Source organism: Syngnathus floridae, chromosome 11, assembly GCF_059516105.1.
Source record: "Syngnathus floridae isolate MCC-2025c chromosome 11, RoL_Sflo_1.0, whole genome shotgun sequence".
Taxonomy (NCBI): Eukaryota; Metazoa; Chordata; class Actinopteri; order Syngnathiformes; family Syngnathidae; genus Syngnathus; species Syngnathus floridae.
This window is the reverse complement of record NC_142423.1, coordinates 12,175,005-12,193,116: the sequence shown is the minus strand read 5'-3', so window position 1 is coordinate 12,193,116 and position 18,112 is coordinate 12,175,005. Positions and strand designations below refer to the sequence as shown.

The following is an 18,112-nucleotide window of genomic DNA, read 5'->3' as shown; positions in this document are numbered from 1 at the left end:
ATTCTATTCTATTCTATTCTATTCTATTCTATTCTATTCTATTCTATTCAAGAAGGCAACAATTCCTAAATTTATTTGTGTTGCTTGGATTAATGGCACAGATGCTCTTTTGATGCTAAAAAAAGGAATTGTTGCATCGGATGAATTTTATTTTGAACAAAGCACGAAATTGTTCTCCACACCTTGATTATTATCAAGATGCCAGAAATGGACTTCAGTCGTAGCAATATAGCTTTAATGAACAACATTTCCCATAATTCTATGCTTTAGTATAAATAAGCAGGAAAGGGGCGGGCCACCAGTGACATGTGGAGGAGTGGAAGCCGATTGTGACTGAACGTTCGTTCAGCTGTCAGAAGAACGCCGTTCACTCTCTCCCTACCTGCCCTTCCACCACCATGGGGACTTAACCGAGGATAGCACGGTGGAATTGATCCTGCGCTGACCCAATTAGTGTCCGTTCCTTTCGCTGCTTTGCTGCCTTAACTTAATTTGCACCAGGTAATGATGTGTCCTTTTTCATTGTAATGTTTGAGCATCCTTGTACAGGAAGAAACCCACGCGCTGATTTCCATCTCCGGCAAAGCTGTTTATTTTTATTTTGTATTTTGAGAGCTGTTGCCTTGGAGCTACGATAGTCATAAAGTACATCGTGTTACTATGGAAAATCTAAAAGTGTGCATCATGAATAAGAGACTTTGATTCATGTCACTTTCTGTTTTCTGTCGATGGCTGTTATTGGTGTAAAGATGTTTTAATAATCAGTGCATTATAAATGACAAAATATATCAAATTACTATGCCTGGAGTGAGGCATGTTTAGGCAAAGTCGTCCAAAGGCTTTACACTGATTTCATTTGAGTGGAAAACACCATCAGATTATTTTTCATTGCTTCTGCCTGCCATTCTCAAGTTTTACTTGTACAGGACTAGATTCATCTTGCAGACAGATGACTCATTAACATTGAAAGGTGCCATTCATAGTCAAACAATGAACATGTCCTTAGAGACACGCACAACTGTGCAAATTACAAATTATTCTTCCATACTACAAAATTGAATTGTGATGATCAACTTTTTCAGGTGCTGTTCAGCGTGAGGAGCCATGTCGGACAAGATGTCCAGTTTCCTCCATATAGGGGATATTTGTTCCCTATATGCAGAAGGCTCCACCAGTGGATTTATCAGCACCTTGGGGTAAGTCTGTATGTTAACATTCTCGACTCATATAACAAAGGTTAGCAAGTTAGCATTGCTCTCTAGTGCACTGTGCTTTTCTACATTGCAACGTTGTTCTCCTTAAGCCTTCAAGACATATATGCAGACTTATTGTTCTTTTATATAACATAAAGTAAGGCATATGATGGGGAACTGTATCATTACATTGTGCCCAATTTATAAGATTTCAAATTTGGCAGAAAATGAAATGGAAAATGGTCTGCAATGTTTGTCACACCATATTTTATTCTTGTTGTTCCCGGAGTCTCTCCACCTTATTTATTGTTGATTCATGCCAAGGCCATTTGTCCTCTCCCAAGGTCAAAACGTGCATGGCATCGCTTTTTGAAATAGCTCTCTTCATCTTCCAAGTGTTTGCCGCTCACTCCTTCTTGCTGTTCAAAAATATGCGTTTCCATAGTTCAGTTCTGTGCAATCTTTGAGAATTTTGTTGTTGTTGTTGTTAATGTTTGCATCTGGCACAGTTATGCTTTGGTTTCCCCGTTGAGTGGAGGATGTGACTGAAATAAGTTAATTGTATGAGGTCAGGTGTTGCTTTCAATGCCGCGGTGCTGGCACCCATCAGTCTCTGTCAAATTATAATTCAGAGACTAACCTTTATGAGCTTTTCAAAATGAGAAGGAGCAGTCAGCAACGAATGCAGTTAAAACACTTTCAAGTAAACATTTGACATTTATTCCCTCAAGGTTCTGTACTTGAACCTCTTATTCACTCAGACTGCATTTATTAATAGAAGGCACTCTAAAGGAGGCCATTCTTTTATCTGCAAAACTTGGGGGAAGCACGGTAATTGATTAGTTGACGGTAGCACAGAAAATTCAACTGCTGGAGATGTAGTCTGTACAATTGGCTTATGAAATTACAGTTACATTGTTTTTTTTATTTCTATAGTGTGTTCAATTGATTACTTTTGTTTTCATAGGCTTGTGGATGACCGCTGTGTGGTTCAACCTGACACAGGCGACCTCAACAACCCACCCAAGAAATTCAGAGGTAAGGTTTTGCAGGCCCATCAAACACTGTCTGAAGTTAAGGAAATTTTTTGCTTAATTCTCAGTGGAACATGACAAAAAAAAACGATTGTTCAACCTCCCAGGGTATTTATAAAGTCCTTTTGCTCAGATTTACTCGGTAAACTGAGGGCACACATTAGATGCCATTTGAGTTGACTATGAATAAATCCATATTATGCAAGCAAAACAATCATGAAGACAAAATGTTTATTTTGTTATTTATTTCATGCATACAAAGAACTTATACTAATGCAATTTTGTCATGTTATGCCCTCCGTCCCCAGATTGCCTTTTCAAATTGTGTCCAATGAACAGATACTCAGCACAGAAACAATTCTGGAAAGCAGCAAAACCTGGAGGCAACAGCACCACCGACACTGTTCTCCTCACCAAACTACACGTAAGGCCACCATCTTCTCTCATTACCACAAGTAGTCGAAGAATTGCTTCTCTTCATTCACAAAATGCATGATAAATTGTTCACTTTGATGCAGCACGCGGCTGACTTGGAAAAGAAACAGAATGAGTCTGAGAATCGCAAGTTGCTTGGATCAGTCATACAGTATGGAAATGTCATTCAGGTACGCTCAACAACCTGAGATAATGCTGCTTTGTGCCGTTGATGATATTTACAGTCATTTGTAACAAGAGAACATTTTTTTACTCCAAAGCTGCTGCATTTGAAAAGCAATAAGTACCTGACAGTGAACAAGCGTCTACCTGCACTGCTGGAAAAGAATGCCATGAGGGTGACACTGGACTCGGCGGGAAATGAGGGATCCTGGTTCTATATTCAGCCTTTCTACAAATTGCGCTCCCTGGGAGACAGTGTGAGTAGCCTGGGGGTCTGGGACTCACTTAAATAATGGCTGATTACATCTTTCTCGTGTCACTTGCAGCCAAAAGATCCTACAAATAGATATTAAGTAAATCTCTAAATATGCGTTGGTGTATCATTATTTTGAGGCTGGTTAGGTCATAAAATATTCAAAAAAATAGAAATAAACAGTCTCAACAGCTCTCTCTAGTGTTCATTTTACATATCAAGGTCTGTGAAACTATTTTACTATGTATTTTACCATGGATGTTGCACTAAAATATTTTTGGAGCAGCCAAAGATTTGACTGAATGGAAAAAAACCTTTCCAGTACACCTTAGCAAAGAGCAGTGGCCTTCTCTTTGACTATTGATACTGCAACAAACTGCAGAATTTGATATAATATTGCAAAATCATGGTCTAATTTTGTACACAATTTATCTACTGCACTCCCGAAGGTGGTGATTGGAGATAAAGTTGTCCTTAACCCTGTGAACGCTGGACAGCCTCTACACGCCAGCAGTCACCAGCTCGTCGATAACCCGGGATGCAATGAGGTACCATGTTATTTAGAATGTCCATGATTATACTCACATGCTAATACATTTTGATCGTCTGCATTTAATGTGTATGTTTTTGTCTTCTCTTTCATCTAGGTTAATTCTGTGAATTGCAACACAAGTTGGAAAGTTGTTTTATTCATGAAATGGAGTGACAACAAGGAAACCATCCTGAAAGGGGTTGGTACATTTCAGTTTATTTTTTGTCAAATATATGGCAGCGCTCACCCCCTCTAAAATACATTTGCAACGGCAGGGAGATGTTGTTCGCTTGTTCCACGCAGAGCAAGAAAAGTTCCTCACGTGTGACGACCACCGAAAAAAGCAATACGTGTTCCTGAGAACAACAGGCCGACAGTCTGCCACATCGGCCACCAGCAGCAAGGCACTCTGGGAAGTCGAAGTGAGTATTTTTTTTGCAAGCTGTGTGGAGCCTAATCCTGAAGAAAGAAACGCGTTGTTGTTGACTTTGGTTTTGGATAGCAAAGAAATGGAAAAGTCTTGTGATTATATTTTATCATGGCAGGTGGTCCACCATGACCCATGTCGAGGAGGTGCGGGATACTGGAACAGCCTGTTCAGGTTTAAACATTTGGCAACTGGTTGCTATTTGGCTGCAGAGGTGGGTGACGTGTGTGTCACAAAATACTCCGTGAACCCCAACAGTAGTCATAATGAATTGCTATGTGGTTTGTTGGCTAGGTGAACCCTGACTTGGAGGAAGAGAGCGTTGAGCAACGATCGGCAGTAAGTTAATTTGATGACTGAGTGCCGATTGGTCTTACATGTGTTCAACCATTTGGTGTCTTTGCTTTCTGCTCTAGGTGGTGGACTTCACACCCTTTAATTTCCAGGTAGCACACACACACAAATACTTTGCATCAATGATTATTTAATATTGGGTGCACATCTGTGACGATAGCTTATGATAGAATCGATTGACTTCTGATTCATGTTACATGAAACCTCCACTAGTGGGCAGACTTTTACTAGAAACACCAGTTTACGTGTGTATTCCTCAGGATTATATTTTGTTCAGCAAGCTTCACAAGTTGAATTCACAATAGTGGCTGGCATCTCTTGTTAAGTTGTACACTTTTCTTTATCCAGCTGGATGCAGATAATGAAGCCTTACGTGGCCGTCTACGGGCGCCTCAAGAGAAAATCATGTATACCCTTGTCCCGGTCCCAGATGGCATGGAAATCTCGTCCATCTTTGAGTTAGACCCCACCACTTTGAGAGGCGGAGACTCCATGGTGCCCAGGTACAAATTAAATGCACTAGAAAAAAAAAAAATCCCCACTGTCCAAATAGGATTTTTTTTTTTGTGAGAATGGGCATTTTTTTAAATCAATCAATCAAATTTGAAGTCAACATTTCTCATCCTTCATTCCTCACTTGTTGTCCTTTGTAGGAGTTCCTATGTGCGGCTAAAACACTTGTGTACCAATACGTGGGTTCACAGCACCAACCTCCCCATTGACAAAGAGGAGGAAAAGCCCGTAATGTTGAGAGTGAGTTCCATAAACAACTCGTCATTTATCAGCTGGTAAAAAAAAGAGATGTATATGTGAAACAACTTCAATGTTTTCAGATTGGAACTTCAGGAGTGAAAGAAGACAAGGAGGCTTTTGCTATTGTCCCTGTGCCGCCAGCAGAGGTGCGGGATTTAGACTTTGCCAACGATGCAAGTAAAGTCTTGGCCTCAATTGCAGGCAAACTGGAAAAGGGAACCATCACACAGAATGAAAGAAGGTAAACATAGTTTTCTAACTACACCTCTCTACTCTTTATATTTCAATATATAACCACATATACACTTTCAAGGTTTGTGACCAAGCTTTTGGAAGATCTCGTCTTCTTTGTGGTGGACATCCCAAACAGCGGACAGGATGTTTTGGAGATCATGGTAAACAAACCTAACAGAGAAAGGCAGAAACTCATGAGAGAGCAGAATATCCTCAAGCAGGTTTGTTTTAATCCTCAGCATCAAGGATTCCAAATTTTTTTCAAAAGCTCACATCCAAAGTCGTCTCTGTTTTTTTTTTTTTATAGATCTTCAAGCTTCTTCAAGCCCCTTTCACAGACAGCGGTGATGGTCCTATGCTTCGGCTGGAAGAGCTGGGCGATCAACGGCACGCGCCTTTCCGACACATTTGCAGGCTTTGCTACCGAGTGCTACGACACTCTCAGCAGGACTACAGAAAGAACCAGGTGGCTAAACACGACTGCCTCACTCTGACCCAACGTCGTTCATTCTGTGGTCATCGACCTTTTTCGTCTTCTTTCCACAGGAATATATAGCCAAGCAATTTCGCTTCATGCAGAAACAAATCGGCTATGACGTGCTTGCAGAAGACACAATAACCGCGCTGCTCCACAACAATCGAAAGTTGCTCGAGAAACATATCACCGCGGCAGAGATTGACACGTTTGTCACTCTTGTGAGGAAGAATCGAGAACCAAGGTAGAAAATATTCTTCTTCTTATTATTATTGTTTTTATTATTATTATTTTGTGACATGTTTTAGGTTTTTGGACTACCTGTCGGACCTCTGCGTGTCCATGAACAAATCCATCCCCGTGACGCAGGAGCTCATCTGCAATGCAGTGCTCGATCTGAACAACGCCGACATCCTCATCGAAACGAAGTTAGCCTGCCGATTTTATTTTTAAAACAAATATGATAGTACAAATATTGACTAAAGTCTTGTTTATTAGGTTAGTTTTGTCGAGGTTCGAGGTTGAAGTGGTGACAAATGGTCCAAATCCAATCGAGGCTGAAGATGAAGAGGAGGTGTGGCTCTTCTGGAAAGACAATTTCAAGGATGTACGAAGTAAGAGCGTGCGAGAATTGGCCCAGGATGCAAAGGAGGGTCAGAAGGAGGACCATGAGGTGGTCAGTTATTACAGGTAAGATAATGTGTCAACCTACACATTGCTTTGTTTACTTTGTGAAAAGATTGTGAGTCATTTAAAAAACCAAACACACACTGGAGCTGTCTGGCAAACATCATCCACCCGATTTGTGGACAGGTGCCAACTCAACCTTTTTGCCCGGATGTGTCTGGACCGTCAGTACTTGGCCATCAATAAGATCTCCGGGCAGCTCGACGTGGATTTGATCCTTCGCTGTATGTCCGATGAGGATCTGCCTTATGACTTGCGGGCTTCCTTCTGTCGCCTCATGCTGCACATGCATGTGGACCGAGATCCCCAGGAGCAGGTCACGCCTGTCAAATACGCCCGTCTCTGGTCCGAGATCCCCTCGCAAATTACAATTGACGAGTGAGTGAATTTAATTCCATTTCACGTGGCTTCAAGCGCTGCTGCTGATTTCTTTCTTTCTTCCGTTTGTCTTCCCAGCTATGACAACGATGGAACCAGCAGAGATGAGATCAAGGAGCGGTTTTGCCTCACTATGGATTTTGTTGAGAACTACTTGAGAGAGGTGGTGTCACAAAATGTTCCTTTCTCTGACAAGGAGAAAAACAAGCTGACCTTTGAGGTATTTCTTCTTGAATAATAAACATGAAGGAAAAATTTTGCAGTCCTGGCCACCGATGCCAATTTTTCAACAGGTAGTGAATCTAGCAAGGAACCTCATCTACTTTGGTTTCTACAACTTCAGTGACCTGTTAAGGCTGACAAAGATCCTGCTGAATATTTTAGACTGTGTCCACGTAAGCACCGTGTACCCCATCGACAAGATTGAGAAAGAAGAGCAAAACAAAGGTCGGTATCTCGTTCCTGACACTTGACACAAACTATTTGCGTCACGGTTGAGGTTTGTGTTTCTGTAGCTGGCAGTAATGTGATGAAGTCCATTCATGGAGTCGGGGAACTCATGACCCAGGTCGTGCTGCGAGGAGGCAGTTTGCTGCACACCACACCCACTCATCAGCCAGAGGGCGATGTAGTTAAAGCCCAAGCGGAACCAGAGAGAGAAGACATCATGGTCATGGACACCAAGCTGAAAATCATTGAAATTCTACAGGTGTGCCATCGGAAGCTTGCTTCATGTTCGAACTCCCAACGAACACTCTTTATGACCTCTGACCTTTCTCTGACTTCAGTTTATCCTAAACGTGCGGCTAGACTACAGGATCTCCTGCCTACTCTGTATTTTCAAACGAGAGTTTGATGAAAACAACCAGCAATCCGAAAATGGTGCCAGCCAGAACGGAACTAATAACGTCAGCAGTCAGATGCCAGGTATGTGAGGCTCACTCAAAATCGGGTACTGACTGGGACTGCATTCTCAAACATTGTTAGATGAGGATAAAAGAATTGTTGTGTGAATTCTTCAGGAAATCTTGACTTTGAAAATATTGAGGAGCAGGCGGAAGGAATATTTGGAGGAAGGTAATTGTCAAATCATCTTGCTACACCAGCCTGAAACAAAATTGTGTGGAGATCATGAACTTGTTTTTTTTTTTTTTTTTGGGGCCATTTAGTGAAGAGAACACTCCACTCGACCTGGACGACCACGGCGGGCGCACCTTCCTAAGAGTGCTTCTGCATCTTACCATGCATGACTACCCTCCTCTCGTGTCCGGAGCGCTTCACCTGCTCTTCCGACACTTCAGCCAGAGACAGGAAGTTCTCATGGCTTTCAAACAGGTGCGACGCCATTTTTTTTTCGCCTTGGTGTTCAGGGTGACACTGATGTTTCAACGATTAAACTGCAGGTCCAACTCCTCGTGACCAGGCAGGATGTGGACAACTACAAACAGATCAAATCGGACCTCGACCAATTGCGTTCCATTGTGGAGAAATCCGAGCTGTGGGTTTACAAACGACAAGGAGAAGATGGGATGGATGGAGATGGACCCTCAGAGTCAGACAGCAAGAAGAAAGTAACGCACTTAGTTATTACAATTTAGCATGACATAGAATTGATTAATAATTGATTGTTTCATAGGGGGACTGTCTAAGTTCTGATAAACACAGCACGGAAAGCACCAGCAACTACAACTACAGGGTTGTCAAAGAGGTATCATCAATTATCATGTTTTTTTTTTTTTAATGTCTTCTTTGCCATTGAATGTTTTTCTCTATGTGCGCCCAGATTCTTCTGCGTCTCAGTATGCTTTGCGTCCAGGAGGGCAGCTCAGGGAAGAAGACTAAGAAACAGCAGCAGAGGTTGTTGAGAAACATGGGAGCACACAGTGTGGTGCTCGAGCTTTTACAGATCCCCTACGAAAAGGTCCCGTTGCGGTTGTGACCTTACACTAAAATGCATGTCAACAGAAACAAAAAGGAGATTATGTTTTTTTTCTTTTTTACTACAGGGTGAGGATGTTCGCATGCAGGAAATCATGAAACTGGCTCACGAGTTTCTGCAGAATTTCTGTGCGGGCAACCAGCAAAACCAAGCTCTTCTTCACAAACATATCAGCCTTTTTCTTAACCCGGGGGTGAGACACACCAAAATGTGATTCCAGCCATTAGTGGCTGGAGGCCTAATTGGAAATTGTCCCCCTGAGTGCTATTTTTACTCTTTCAGATTCTCGAGGCCATCACCATGCAGCACATTTTCATGAATAACTTCCAACTCTGCAGCGAGATCAACGAGCGCGTGGTTCAACACTTTGTCCACTGCGCCGAGACGCACGGTCGACACGTCCAGTACCTCAAGTTCCTTCAAACTATTGTGAAGGCTGAGAACAAGTTCATCAAAAAGTGTCAAGACGTGGTCATGGCTGAGGTTTGAGTTTTCAAAGTCTTCAAATGTTCCCGTAGTGGTGGTTTCAACCGTTCGTTGTGACTCTCACACCTTCAGCTTGTAAACTCAGGAGAGGACGTGCTGGTCTTCTACAACGACCGCGCGTCTTTTCAAACATTAATTCAAATGATGCGCTCGGAGCGGGACCGTATGGACGAGAACAGCCAGTTGATGTACCACATTCACCTGGTGGAGCTGCTCGCTGTCTGCACGGAGGGCAAAAACGTCTACACCGAGATCAAATGCAACTCCCTGCTACCCCTGGATGACATCGTGCGGGTCGTCACGCACGAAGACTGTATTCCTGAGGTCAGATAAAACACCCCCCCACCTGCTCCCCCCCTCCCTTTCTCAAATAAAAACAAGCTTTTCACATGTAGGTCAAGATCGCCTACATCAACTTCCTGAACCACTGCTATGTCGACACCGAAGTCGAAATGAAGGAGATTTATACATCCAACCACATGTGGAAGCTGTTTGAAAACTTCCTGGTGGACATTTGCCGGGTAAGCACAGCTGCAGTTGGGAAAAAAGAGACCCCACTGTCACCCATAAACGAGAGTGGCTGTGTAACCCACCGCACGTGTTTGTTTATGTCTAGGTGTGCAACAACACCAGTGACAGGAAGCACGCAGACACCATGCTGGAGTGTTACGTAACCGAGACAGTCATGAGCATCGTCACGTGTTTCTTCAGCTCTCCTTTTTCTGATCAGAGCACAAGCCTGCAGGTAAAATTTAACACGAACTGGAGCTAAAACTCTAATTGGAGTTGGAGCAAAGTTAAATCAATTCATTATTGACCATTATAGCAACAATAGTAAACTTTCTTGTTCAACAAATAACTTTTTGCAACAGAACTTGATTATTTATAAAGTTACAGAGCCCATTTGATTAAGATCATGATTTTGATGTCAACATAAAATATGAAATTTCTCTTTGTGCTTAGATGGCTCGCAATATGTATGTAAGTAATAATAATCCTCCTTGTGGGTAGTTTTCCAACCTATCCCAATGTTTTGTGCATGTGATTTGAGGAATTGTGGTGGAAGAAGTAGCGAGTCCATCTCCACTCTGCGGTTTTGTCGTGGCCTCGTCAGCATATTGACTTTTGTTCCCAAATGTGTGGGTGTCTTGCACAAGGTTTTGCTGGAACTGGCTGGAGATGATGCAATGACTTGAAATGGTCACTCTGAAGTTAAAGTGCTTGACGGGTCAAATAGTTTGTAACCTTGTTGTCACCTGCAGTTGAATTCCCCTGCGAAATCTCTCCATCACATTCAGTAGATCTTTTTAACACAACCCCATTTGTTTCAAGATTTATCGATGATATCACCACCCTCTTTTGCAGGCTGCCATTCTGGGAAAGATAACTGAGGTATTTATTGTCCGCTAGGGCTGAGAGCGACCGATAGATTTGTCTTCCAGCATGTAGCAACCAGCTGTTAACCGCTGCTGTCATGTGCAAACAGCTGGCGTACTAAATCTCTGGAGCCAGGGAATCCACTCCAATAGACTAGTCATGTTGCTCTTCTTCTTCTTTTACAGTTCACGTTAAACCCAAATTTACGATTCGGCGTTTTTTTTCCAGACTCGACAGCCCGTGTTCGTACAACTGCTGCAGGGGGTTTTCCGAGTGTTCCACTGTAACTGGCTTAACCCTGTGCAGAAAGCCGCAGTGGAGGCTTGCATTAAAGTCCTCTCAGATGTTGGTAAGATATCTACAGCATATTGTTGGTTTGTGTGATGCACCAATTTAGCAAGTTGACTTCATTTTCAACCCAGCTAAGAGCAGAGCCATCGCCATCCCAGTGGATCTGGACAGCCAAGTGAATAATTTATTCGTCAAGTCCAATAATGTTGTCCAGAAGAGCCTCCTCAACTGGAAACTGTCAGCTAAAAGCACGTCTAGGCGAGATTCTGGAATTCCAACCTCCAAAGATTATAGGAACATCATCGAAAGGCTTCAGGTGGGCCTATTTCGCCTTGTTAGCAACAAATACTGCCGACATCACATTCTGGGGAAATCATTTGAGCAGTCACATTCTTGTAATGCATGACTGTGTTTACGCTGGGAGTCTCTGACGGCCTTGCAGTTGGGCCAAAGCGTGCAGTGATTTCTCAACCTTGCTTAATGTGCACATAGAAGTGGACATCCCATGGGCCAAGCGAGTTCATCCCTGTTTCCTGTCACAGCTAGCCACGTGGCTAACCCTCGAGAGAGACCAACATTAGCACTTAACAGTAGAAGAAGCACCTATTTATCTTACGTGAACTCCTAAAACCTAGTATGTAGATAACGGCTGAGGTAATTTCTTCTTTTTTTGGGGGGGAAATTGGTTAAAAAAAAATGTGTGGACCCTACTTCATAAGCCACTTTTACTCAAATGATTTATTTAAATGATCTTGACTCACTTTTAGGCGTCAGGGCTTGCTTTGATCAGCCCACTAAATGGCTTTCAAGGCTCTTACGAGGAAAAATAATAAGACTAGTCTTAAGTTATTAACCAAGCGCGGTCACAAATGAGTGCATTAGTTGAACTAATTCAGATCAACAATGTGTCGGAATGATCACACCTGGTTCTGGTTATATCGACGTGCAGGACATTGTTTCCGCTCTGGAGGACCGTCTCCGGCCGCTGGTCCAAGCCGAGCTCTCGGTGCTCGTGGATGTCCTGCATCGTCCCGAGTTGCTCTTCCCTGAGAACACGGAAGCTCGCAAGAAATGTGAAAGTGGAGGATTCATATCCAAGTATGAAACTATGGTGTTTCTTTCTATTCAAGATGGTGGCTTCTCTTTTTTTTTTTTAATGCAGGCCTTGCAGGTCCTGAGTGCGTGTCAAGCAATATGCTTTGAACCAGTTCTCACATGATAGGCACACTTGGCTGCGGTGTTGCGCTTGATACGAGCTCAGACTGGATTAGAGACAAAGTGGCGGGGCACGTGGGGTCGATGTTGGATTAGCCAAACGCTTGGCTTTACACAGAGACCCTTCAAGTGACAATTTTAAATTCTGAACTCTCATGCCCTTTGATTATTTAGGGACAGTAAGCTGGATTTTGGTCATTTAGCAGTATATATAAATGCGTCTCGCCAATTTTCATCTTGCCCAAGTCTATCAAATCTATTTTCATAAATTCAATCAACCTCTGTGAAGATGACATGTAACAGCTATTTTTCCTCCGTGTACTGCATACCAGACTCATTAAACACACCAAGCAGTTGCTGGAGGAGAACGAGGAGCGTCTGTGTATCAAAGTACTGCAGACTCTCAGGGAGATGATGACAAAGGACCGTGGCTACGGAGAGAAGGTACCACCCTCAAGGTTTCACCAAATGAGCACACACGTACACACAGTTACACCCAGAAGATCAGCTTCTACCTTTGAATGATCAATTTGCAAACTCTTAACAGCATGTACTAACATTGCATGTTTTATTCGTGTGTGTAGTTGACTGCGCTTAACACACTAATGGCGCCGTACTAATTCTGGCCCTTATACTTTTGTTTTTTTTCTTCCAGCTGATTGCCTTTGATGATGAAATGGATGTGGCTGAGGTTGATTGTTTTTATTTGAACTAATAACGCATACCCACTCCCACTAATAGTAGAAACATGCTTACTAGTGTCTATTTGTGAGCTTTGACCGCAACTTTGTCCATCCCATCCCAACTGAACACTTTAAATACTCCGGGTGCTTTTAAATCCTAGTTTTTTTGTTGACCCCAGACACATTCAAAGTGTCAAAAGAAAAAATTTTGAACGTCAAAGACGTGCCCGGAGTATTTGGTCAGCACTAGTTCCTTTAATTTGTCTTTTTGAAATCGATTATATACAAATTGAGCATCTAGTTTGCATAGCTTGTCGTACGCATTAAGCTTGAGTGTGACGGTCTTCTGTAGACATTTATTCTGTTTCACTTTGGGAATATTACCTTGGCTGTGTACTGGATTCTTGTGGGTTTTTTTTTGGGGGGGGGGGGATTGTATATATATCGAAAGTACTAGTGCACAGGTGTCAAACTCAAGGCCCGGGTGTCAGATCCGGCCCGCCACATAATTTTGTGTGGCCCGTGAAGACAAATTGTGCATCAAATTCGTGTCATTACTAGAATTGCAAATTGTTTTCACTTTTAATATATATTTTTTTTAAATATTTGACCAGTTTTTACTCATCTGATTTGAAAATGAGTTATTTGTCAGTTTGTTTCATACATTTATTTGGGTCGACAGTCATAATGGCCCTCCGAAAGAAGCTATGACTACAACGCGGCCCGCCAAAAAAATAAGTTTGACACCCCTGTACTAGTGGTATCGGTGTTTGATATCAGTTATCGGTGACTCCTAACAAGTTGCGTACTCGTACTGGTATCGGTCTGAAAAAAAGTGATATCAAACATCCCTTGTTTCAATTCTTTTGAGAATATTTATCAGGGGATTGTCTATGTTGCAGAGACCAGACAGCGTGGGGCGGCAGTCATAGGTGTGCTTTGAAAGACATTGTATGATCATGAGATGACAAGCGCTAAGAAGGAAGTGAAAGGTTCCCCTTTTTGGTTGTTGTTGTAAGGAGGTGTCAGTCGAATGCTGGGTGTGACTGCGCCCTTTCACATTTGTCATAGCTGACTAATATCAAAATGGAACTAAGCAGAGAATCTAGGCCCTTGATGTATAGTTTGGCTGCGCTTGACGTCAGGCAAGTCGACATGGGGATATTTTATTTAACGAAACCTTGAATGTGGGGTTTTGTCGGAAACATTTGACTTCCTTTCAATGACATGTTTTTACATTGCTCTCAAAGACGACAAGTAAAACAAACCTCCCGAGGAGGAAACACACGAGCCCTTTATGCTTCTGTGTGACGCACCACAATGCCCCCTTCGCTCTTTCTTGTGATCTCATTCTTCCCGAAATAGAAAGTTGATCAAATGCCAGAGAAAGAAAAACAACACGTGAAAACGCTGGCACTCTCGCAATCAAGCCCGATTATATCATTCACTCCATGTGCTCATGCTTCCCTCACGTGCACATGCGTTGGATTCTGTCGGCCCGCTCGCTGTCTGTTTCCTCCCCCAAAACGACTTCGGCTACTATTTTGATTGTCGGTCTTTAAAATGTCTTCATTCTTGTCTGTCCACATTTGAGTGATTGTGCCATGCAAATGAACCGTTCACTTCCACTCGCGCATTCTTGCCTCTCTACGCTTTTTATTTTCCCTTCACTTCCGTCTGCTTCTTTTTTTTCCCCCTGCCAAGCAACCTCAGACAAACTCGGCTTGTCCTCATTCATCCTGTCTGACTGCCAGAGAGGGTGAAGTCGAGAGGCTGTTATTTTTTTCCACACTCGGTAGGGGGTGGTGCAGATTCTTAAGCACTGTCCCAGTTTCCTTAAGACAAATACTACATGATTCTTGGGTTCAAGCCAGCTTCAGGAAGCTGTTGCATAAGAGCCAACACCCCCCCGCCTCCCTTTTTTTTTCTCTTTCCTGGAATGTAAACTCCTCAATGATGTGGCAACTGACACTAACAATATAGAAAGTTGTCTGATAATGTTTACAATTAAACGCAAGTATGGCAATCTCCAAAAAGAGATGTCTGTCTCTTCTAGGATGAGTACAGAATGTATAGAAAAAGTCTACACACCCCTCTTCCATGGGATTTTGTTATAGACATACAAAACCAAGACTGATGTTAATCAGTTGATCACTTGTTACACTATTAATATACCGTATTTTCCGGACTATAAGGCGCACCATTAATGCATCATGTCAGATTGTTCGGTGGTTGAGGACCCCTGCCTGAGATGACATATAATTCAATACATGTATATTGTTTTGTGACGTGCATGCCTAATGTGTTGTCGTGTGAAAGCTTTGTGTGATGCTCGAAGCTTACTGAAGAGAGCAATATTTTGCTGCATTTTTTGAAGCGTTGCCATAAGTGACTTGCCATGTAGCACCACCACTAACTGATCATCTTCAAACCCTGACTAACATCATCCTTTTATTCCTTATCAGCTGGCACCTCCACCTGAACCCGAAGTCCCCGATGAGGTGTGTTTATGATCCATATTGGGCTGGCACCAAATTTTGGCTTCCCTTTAGAAAATCTTAATGTCATTTGGATTCCCTGTACACTTTCCATACATTCATTCTGCTTTTCTCTAAATCCACAGTTTGTGTCAGTAAGCCTTGTGTGTGAAGGAATTGGATTTTGTGTATTTGTTGACTCTGTGTGTTACTAGCTTGCGTCCCTCTTGTTTCAGTGGTTTGTGTCTCCCTCACTGGCACCAGAACTTGAGCTAAAAAAATTCTAGCCATGAAGGAGTTCACAACATGCTGACTGGCTTTTTTATTTTTTGATTGAGGGTGGGAGAATGGCTTTATGTTTTAGTTGGAATCGAGCATTCTAATAATTTCCGCAAGACATCGGTGTGTTTGAAAATATGAAAGCACCCTTGCATGACGCCGACTTACCTCCTGCATGATGTAATATGGACTTAATTCTCTGCACGCATGTAAATCTAATATGCACCGTATTAACAAATACCAACCCTTTCACTTCTTTGACTGCTTTCTGCTAACTCAACTCACCCTTAAAAGGAGCTTGACCCCAACCAGCCTCAGAAGCAACTGGAGGATCAGAGGAGGGTAGGTACTTAGTTCGCTCCGCTTCAGGGCTCCATCTAACTGCTAACAAATGACTAACTTTCTGAGCCCTCAGTCACATGACCGAGCACAGCATGGCACTCACTCACCTTCCTGCCACACATGTATGTGAATTATGATATCAAATTGACCCAACTTCTTGGGTCGGTCCAATTTTTAACCCAGCAGTTTTTAGGTCGCATACTCCTTGAACATGCGATACACAATTATGCTAATAATCAAACAAAGGAAATTACAAATGGACATGTTTCTTGTCGTGATAGGGAGAAGTATTGCGGCAGATCCTGGTCAACCGATACTATGGAAATGTCAAATCTGGGCCGAGGAGAGATAGTCACACGCCCTTCAGCAATGCCCCACTTTCAGCTGGTTCACAGGGGAAGCCTCTTACAGGTAGATGGGTGTTTAGATGCTATGCGTTTTCGTGGGAAAAAAAAAAAATCATGAGTTTCCATGGCAATTGTGTGTTTTTTATATACGATTTGATGTTATGCATCTTCTAAGTTAAGTGGATGAGGATGTGGTAGTTTGCAGAATATATTGGAAATCTATTCTAGGATAAAATGTCTAAACTACCTCTATTAAATAATTCACTATTTTAACAGCATTTTAGTGTAGACTTTGTCTAAAATATTCTAATATTCTCATCTGTTTTTCTTTTTTTGTGACTAGTTGTCAGCTCCGGGGTTGGAGGGCGAGGGGAACTGAGTTTGGCAGAGGTCCAGTGCCACCTGGATAAAGAGGGAGCTTCTGATCTGGTGATTGACCTCATCATGAATGCCACCAGTGATCGCATTTTCCAAGAAAGCATACTGCTGGCCATCGCCCTACTGGAGGGTGGAAACACGGTCATCCAGGTAAGCATCGGAGGACGAAAAGTATTTGTAAAGTAAAGCTTGAAAGTACAAGAAGCATCAAGAACTGTAGTTGCTGTTCTTAGAGGATATGCACTTTGCGCACTCCGTGTAATAGTGCTCTTTTGTGTTGCATAATATGCTCGCTTCCCTCCACGTCGTAGCATTACCTGACAATCCCCGACTGCTCAGAGTACACAAAAGCACTCACATGACTCGTGTTACATAAGCTTCTGCCTGCCCTGGCGGGATGACGCTCTGGCCTCCCAACATTTCAAATGGACTTTTAAATGGGTCACGCTTTGCAACAACCCCGGCCTGTCTGAGGCCTCGAGAGATTTCAGGAGCTCTCGGAAGCTTTTGGAGGCCGAGACCCTCCCGTCAGCCTCCCTGAGAGCAGATGAACTCATTTGACTTGTTGACTGTGCACTGAGGTCAGAGCACAAAGGGGCTCACTGTCCTCGACTGTAAGCCTGCCCCTTGCTTTCGGTCGAAGGTGGCGGTGAATGTTTCAACTTTTAGATGCTATTGTTTCACGCTTGACAAGTATGTCGGAGTGTAGAGTGAATTTGCAATACATCAACAGATGCGTCACATTTCTATTTCTTACATAACGACGGGTTGCCTCGCCTCTTTTTAGGACAGAGGGCTTCTTGTTGTCCAAAGCAGGACAAAAACATGCCTTGGAGGCACTTAATTTGCTCTTGGCTTCATGACAACTGATTTTTGCTTTGAAAGAACAGAGAGATGGACCCAGAGACACTCTTTAGTCACAGGGTGTTTGCCGCATTTGCTCAAGCGGCATAAAAATGCATTAAGAAGCACAAAAACAAATTAGGCCCGCCTCATTATGGCTGACCTCTTGCCCAATGTCCCAACACGTCCCTCTTGGATAATTATTTATGGCAAGTACTGTATGCTATTATACAGTACATTTAAAATTTCCAGTTTTGCTAACACGATTTGAATGCAGGCCCACTGAAAATTGCAAACTCCCTCTTTAATTCTTCATGATTTCCCTCTTGCAAATGAATACATGAACATTTCAACCCGCAGTGGCGTTTTCATTTTAGTGAAACTTGAGGTGTCCACACGCTGCACATCCAAAGTCCCATCAAAGCACCACCAAATAATTTGTCCACTTGTCCGCACAAAACATACACATGGGCACTCGGGTTGGCGGGATATACTTGGAAGGGATCAAAACAATCCGGGCAGGGTGTGTGGCCGTGAG

At 42.8% G+C, this 18,112-nt stretch overlaps 1 protein-coding gene across 12 annotated transcripts in view; it reads left to right on the top strand.

The window, feature by feature from the left end:
* Positions 1-262: 262 nt before the first annotated feature.
* The window catches only part of itpr1b (inositol 1,4,5-trisphosphate receptor, type 1b), a 31,224-nt gene continuing 13,374 nt past the window's right edge, over positions 263-18,112 (top strand). For 3 of the 12 annotated variants that reach the window (XM_088389676.1, XM_088389678.1, XM_088389675.1), the window contains exons 1-44: positions 271-501; positions 1,083-1,196; positions 2,161-2,231; positions 2,536-2,651; positions 2,746-2,832; positions 2,923-3,081; positions 3,527-3,625; positions 3,725-3,808; positions 3,885-4,031; positions 4,155-4,250; positions 4,331-4,375; positions 4,453-4,482; positions 4,739-4,893; positions 5,044-5,143; positions 5,224-5,384; positions 5,457-5,598; positions 5,685-5,843; positions 5,924-6,096; positions 6,161-6,280; positions 6,351-6,542; positions 6,666-6,917; positions 6,996-7,137; positions 7,211-7,364; positions 7,433-7,626; positions 7,706-7,844; positions 7,940-7,994; positions 8,087-8,252; positions 8,321-8,488; positions 8,554-8,625; positions 8,701-8,838; positions 8,924-9,049; positions 9,139-9,339; positions 9,415-9,666; positions 9,738-9,863; positions 9,959-10,087; positions 10,948-11,068; positions 11,142-11,326; positions 11,960-12,108; positions 12,558-12,669; positions 12,881-12,916; positions 15,374-15,409; positions 15,959-16,006; positions 16,288-16,417; positions 16,697-16,881. In XM_088389676.1, the coding sequence (XP_088245802.1) occupies positions 1,105-1,196; positions 2,161-2,231; positions 2,536-2,651; positions 2,746-2,832; positions 2,923-3,081; positions 3,527-3,625; positions 3,725-3,808; positions 3,885-4,031; positions 4,155-4,250; positions 4,331-4,375; positions 4,453-4,482; positions 4,739-4,893; positions 5,044-5,143; positions 5,224-5,384; positions 5,457-5,598; positions 5,685-5,843; positions 5,924-6,096; positions 6,161-6,280; positions 6,351-6,542; positions 6,666-6,917; positions 6,996-7,137; positions 7,211-7,364; positions 7,433-7,626; positions 7,706-7,844; positions 7,940-7,994; positions 8,087-8,252; positions 8,321-8,488; positions 8,554-8,625; positions 8,701-8,838; positions 8,924-9,049; positions 9,139-9,339; positions 9,415-9,666; positions 9,738-9,863; positions 9,959-10,087; positions 10,948-11,068; positions 11,142-11,326; positions 11,960-12,108; positions 12,558-12,669; positions 12,881-12,916; positions 15,374-15,409; positions 15,959-16,006; positions 16,288-16,417; positions 16,697-16,881 (5,544 nt within the window). In that variant the 5' untranslated portion in view covers positions 271-501; positions 1,083-1,104. Of the gene's footprint in view, positions 502-1,082; positions 1,197-2,160; positions 2,232-2,535; positions 2,652-2,745; positions 2,833-2,922; positions 3,082-3,526; positions 3,626-3,724; positions 3,809-3,884; positions 4,032-4,154; positions 4,251-4,330; positions 4,376-4,452; positions 4,483-4,738; positions 4,894-5,043; positions 5,144-5,223; positions 5,385-5,456; positions 5,599-5,684; positions 5,844-5,923; positions 6,097-6,160; positions 6,281-6,350; positions 6,543-6,665; positions 6,918-6,995; positions 7,138-7,210; positions 7,365-7,432; positions 7,627-7,705; positions 7,845-7,939; positions 7,995-8,086; positions 8,253-8,320; positions 8,489-8,553; positions 8,626-8,700; positions 8,839-8,923; positions 9,050-9,138; positions 9,340-9,414; positions 9,667-9,737; positions 9,864-9,958; positions 10,088-10,947; positions 11,069-11,141; positions 11,327-11,959; positions 12,109-12,557; positions 12,670-12,880; positions 12,917-15,373; positions 15,410-15,958; positions 16,007-16,287; positions 16,418-16,696; positions 16,882-18,112 lie in introns of all 12 variants that reach the window. The other 9 variants (XR_015861297.1, XM_088389685.1, XM_088389681.1 and 6 more) reach the window with 8 other exon arrangements.